At 45.0% G+C, this 5,126-nt stretch overlaps 1 protein-coding gene across 7 annotated transcripts in view; it reads left to right on the top strand.

The window, feature by feature from the left end:
• Positions 1-4,360, top strand: part of arhgap44 (Rho GTPase activating protein 44) — a 71,473-nt gene extending 67,113 nt beyond the window's left edge. For 4 of the 7 annotated variants that reach the window (XM_034859588.1, XM_034859586.1, XM_034859585.1 and 1 more), the window contains exons 18-22: positions 386-442; positions 725-1,255; positions 2,994-3,100; positions 3,285-3,668; positions 4,265-4,360. In XM_034859588.1, the coding sequence (XP_034715479.1) occupies positions 386-442; positions 725-1,255; positions 2,994-3,100; positions 3,285-3,668; positions 4,265-4,272 (1,087 nt within the window). In that variant the 3' untranslated portion in view covers positions 4,273-4,360. The remainder of the gene's footprint in view (positions 1-385; positions 443-724; positions 1,256-2,993; positions 3,101-3,284; positions 3,669-4,264) is intronic. The other 3 variants (XM_034859591.1, XM_034859589.1, XM_034859590.1) reach the window with 1 other exon arrangement.
• Positions 4,361-5,126: the final 766 nt, after the last annotated feature.

Here is a 5,126-nt window from a genome sequence, read left to right as displayed (position 1 = left end):
CCCCCCCCCCCCCCCCCCCCGCCGCGTGTGCTGCTGCGCCCTGCAACTGACACCCAAACAGCGCTGTCTGCTCCATGTTTTCTTGTGTGTTCTTGGTCCCCCCCCAAGAAATGCTCATCGTCACCTCCGTGTGAACCCCCGTGTCTCACCTCTGACGAAGCATGTCGTGTCAGACTTTGCGATTGAATTGTCTTCCTTTGTTTATTTTTTTCACCCTTGATTTTGTATCAGCCATGTGTGGAGAATTAATTGTCTGCCTGCCTTGTGTTTCAGTATACATCTTTATATATTAACGTGGAAAAAGTTCACAAACATTCCTCCATAGTTCAGTAGTTCATTGCTGCATGTGCATGAATTCTGTATCTGTTTTGTTTTTTGTCATTAGTCCGAGCATCATTAAAAGCATAACCGTCCATTGTCGCAAGGCCCTGCAATGGATGAGGTGATTGACTTTTCTGTTTTATTTCATGATTTGAAAACCATGGAGCACCTACTCTTTATTTCCTCTGAGCTGTTCCCTTGAACCTTTCTTGGAGCCCTTCCTTCTCCCTTCTGACACAATAATGAATACCTACCTGACTTCCTCCCAAACTTAAACTTACAAATCAATAATCCCTGCTCTTAACCTCGAGATACTAACAGATTCCTCCTCACTTTAACAGCATTTTAGCTTCTGGACACCAGCTCAATTCCCCATGAAACATTGATATGTTTATCATTGCAGCTCGGATGATGCATCCTCCAATTGGTCGGACTCTGGTTACGCCTACCCCTCCCCTGAGGAGGAGAGGCCGCCTCCCCCTTACCCCTCTTCTTCCTCTTCCTCCTCCTCCTCCTCTTGCTCCTCCTCCTCGCTCCCTCACCACCATTTCCACACCCGAGCACCTCCCGTTATGCGTCCAGTCGCTCCCAATCCCGACTCCGTGCCTCCCGGCCCGTCACCTCCCCCCCGCCACTGTGGCTACAGCCCACCCCCGCTCCCACACTCTCTCTGCCCGTCCCCTCAGCAGCTGGACGTCAACTCCAACCCCAAACCAAATTCCTTGCACCTGCCCAAACAGGCCTCCCTGTCCGATGCTTCGCATGCCGCCCCGTCCGAAACTAATGGCTCCACCCTTTACATCAAACCCCCGCTCGTTCTTACTCGTCACGATCTGTTCCTGGGCTCCCCCAAACCCCCCAACACCCCCCTATCTGCTCCCCCTCCATGGGCAGCCTGTGCCTGTAGCCGCGAGAGAGGAGCCAAGCTGACTAGGTAAATACAGAACCCTGCTCAACTCGCTCGTACTTCCAACACAACTCACATACAAATGAAGAGATGAGAGAGGGGGGATGTGAGGCGAAAAGGGGATGGCTGAGATTAAGATACTCCCAACCGCGCCTCCTTATTCTTTTTATTTTCTTCTTATTTATTCCCCTGGTTATGCATCATTCTCTCATGGGACTCAGTGCTCTTAAGGAACTCCACTATCGATCCATCTTTTTGAGATAATTGGCGTGAATGCAATCCATAACTTTCCATGTTGCCAGGATATTCAGGAGGCGGTTGCCAGGCAACAAAGGAAATTCAAAGCTTTCAGTGCAGACCATTATAAAAGTGGGCGGTATTGACTCATACTAGTGGGCCCAGTTATCCCTGAGTGGTACACTGCAAGATCAGAAGCTTTAAAATGAACAGCAGTGACACAAAGACCACAGAAATCAGTTTATGGGTCATTTTTGGGACCTTATTTTCCTGTGCATTTGTGTGTTAGTAACTGATGAGAAATCTTTAAATTGGTCTGGTAGTGAGCACAAACACTGTAACCAGCAAACTACTGCACAAAATGTGCTGTTTTTGCCACTGACCGGCTCAGATTATTGTATCTATTAACAAGTGTCTGACGACATAATGGAAATATTTCCGTATTATATATTTATATATTTCCATGAAGAGATATACAGTACATTATTGTTAAAGGGTAAAATCCTTTTTGTTTAACATGAAACAGCTCAGAAATCGTCACAGCTAAACTCACCAGACTCTATTTAAATAAACACAAATAGATAATTTTAGCGTGTATAGAGCCAGCATATTTTTCACATGTAAATGGTTGAATTTAGGTTTTTTCAAACAAAACCAGAGTGGTGATTGTTGGAACAGTGAAAAGAACCAAGACGGCTTTTAAAAGTTTTATTATGTTTCAGTCGACTTTGAATGAAGTGTGTTTTGTGATAATAAAATTACTGTTTATTCAAACAGAGTCTGGGAGTCTGGCGATAGTGATTTTGTGGCTGTTGTTTAGTTCAAACAAGAGGATCTTACTCTTTAACACAAAGGTATATCTCTATTAGGATCATTTTCAAAATGTTGTCACACACTGAGAATGATAATCTGAGCATGTCGGTGGAAAACAGCACTTTTAGTGGACGTAAATTAACATTGCGCAATTGTCCATTAATGTTACATTCTAGCTTGACATGCTTAATACAAGACCAATTTCAAAAATTGTTGCTCCCATCAGCCACTTAGACATGGAAAGATGGAAAAAAAAGTCAAGGTTGAAAAACAAACAGAGTTCCTCTTAAGTGACATTAATATATTTGATCCTGAGCCCAGACATGCTTATATGCATTGCTCCACTCCGTCTTTAAATCCCGGCAACTTCAGTCATCCATTCATGCCTCATGTGCTGAGAGTCAGTCAGAGTATGAACTGGTTATGTGTTGACCTTCAGGCCATCTTCCCATTGGCATTCTGGCTGCACTGCGTTGTAAAAGTAAGAAAAATCCATTAAGCCATCAGGATTTATTTGGGACTTTTGAAGTGCTTGTGCTGCACCGCTGTATACACTACATCTGTGGCTGCAACAGTGTTCACTCGGGCAGTTTGACATTGAACTATGGGTGCTCGCATAATTTTTCTTACACAGGGTGGACCATGATATTAAAGGGAAGAGAGATGCACAGGTTGTAATTCCTGTGTGTTTTTTTCTCCTTCACTGTGTCCTCAGTACTCTAAAGAACAAGGAGCTGTCTCCAGTGATTGGACAGAAGGGACTCCAGGGGACGATGACCTCTAGTGGACAATCTGATCACAGCCCACTCACCCTGAGGAGAGGTAATGAGGCTCCCGGGCATCAGGGCCCATTCAGACCACATAAAAAGGGATCTGGTGATTCAACGCAGGGTTTTGCTGTTGTGTCCTTTACCCCCACAATGTAGCACATGTATACTTTATACTTCACGAGTATCGTCGCACTGTCGCCTTCTTAAATTAACTGAATTCAAATGTCTCTCTGCAGCCAAGAAGCTGGCCCCGATCCCACCCAAAGCCCCGTACTGCCAGTCGGGAGCCATGTCTGACCAGTCGACAGGTCAGCCGTCTCCGGTCAGCCTGTCGCCCACCCCTCCCAGCACCCCCTCCCCGTACAGCTTCAGCTACCCGCAGGGATACGCCACCATTGGCTCCCCGGGGCAGATCCAGATGGCCACCACCCCATGTCTCTCCTCTCCCCCCTCGCTGGCCGGGACCCTCACCAAGACTCGGCCGACCCCGAAACCGCCTCGACAGAGGCCCAGCTTACCTCCACCTCAGCCCCCCAGCACGCCGGGCAGCAGCCCCCAGCCTCTGGACCATTCCACAGGCCTCCTGGACGGTTTGTCTCCTGGGGAAAGCATGTCCACAGGTAAGGTGTAGAGGACAGATTACAACACATCACTACACATGCACACCTTGACTCGGCTGATAATTTAAGTATAGCTTTAAAGTACTTTTACCTTTGTACTTTAACTTTAGTTTTAACTGCATTTATCAGAGCCCATTATACTAATATATTACTTTGAATATTGATGTTGTATTTTGTGCTTCATTAGAACATTCAGAGCTTGTTTGACCAGCAGCAACTACAAGATAACAGGCCGTGGATTCAAGGCCCTTAGTTAGCATACACGTTTAAAAACAGATGCGGTTCAAGTTCTTAATAGATTTCCACCCAGCAGTGTTTAAAAAATGACATGCCAAGGTAACAAAATGCTGTACTTTATACAACACTGCTGCTTGGTAAAGAGCTCATTTACAGGATGCTATTATACTATAATTCAGGTCGAATGGCGTTACACAACAAAATAAATCTGCACTAAAACATATGTTTTTTTGTTTTGGCTATTTCTGAACTGAATATTCTCGTCATCTTTTATACACCTCAACGTCTGTGGTTGTTTCTAAGTATGTGTTCGTCTAATTTTCCGCTTCTGTCGACTGCTCTTATTGTCTCACTTACAGCGGTATGAGCCGAGAGGTTCAGTGTGATTCAGTGTGTGAGAGGGACTTTTAGGGTAAGCAGGAGTCCCTGTGTTAAAGCCTCATCCCCCCCCCCCCCCCCCCCCCCCCCCCCCCACACACACACACACACACACACACTCCTCCAATCCGTCTGCCATCTCACCCGAACATGGAGCCAGCTCACAGTCAGGTGAGGTTGCCAGTAGACGCAGATTCGCCGCTCTACTGCAGCCTCCCTCCAGAGCCTCTCCTTACATGCCGACACACGACTTCTCATTACACCGAGCGCTGTGTTCAGTCCAGCTTTAACCCGGTTTTGTTGGCCTTTGCATGGTGGCTGACACTGATGCGATGCATGGCTTACACAGACCCTGGCAGACGCCAAAAACCTCCAACAGGGTACCCGCGGGTTCTTAAAACTATTTCAAAAGTCTTAAATGTAATATTCAAAATAATAAGGCCTTAAAAGTATTACATTTAATTTACAATAGTCTAACTTTTTTTTTCCTTTTGTAGGATTAAATCAACACAGTAACGTCATAAATAAATATTTTCAAATCACTGAAGCATCTGGGAGATTAAATAACGTTTTTTTTTTTTCATTTTCAGTTTCATACCAACAAAAGTTCTTAATGTGACAAATGGGAATGGGAGTATTATGATAAAATGTTTTTTTCAAATTCCTTAACGTTACTTGTTAAATACATATTTTCTCAGGAATTCAATCCAAACTGATTTTCCATTATATGGCCGTAAAATTGCATTAAATTTCATCCTAAGTGGTATTAAAGGTCCTTTAAAAGTCAGAAATTTAACTTGTAGAGTCCTGGGGGTACCCTGCTCCAACAGTCTCTGTCTTTAG

Source organism: Etheostoma cragini, chromosome 21 (genome assembly GCF_013103735.1).
Source record: "Etheostoma cragini isolate CJK2018 chromosome 21, CSU_Ecrag_1.0, whole genome shotgun sequence".
NCBI classification, from domain to species: Eukaryota; Metazoa; Chordata; class Actinopteri; order Perciformes; family Percidae; genus Etheostoma; species Etheostoma cragini.
This window is presented reverse-complemented; position numbering and strand designations above follow the sequence as displayed.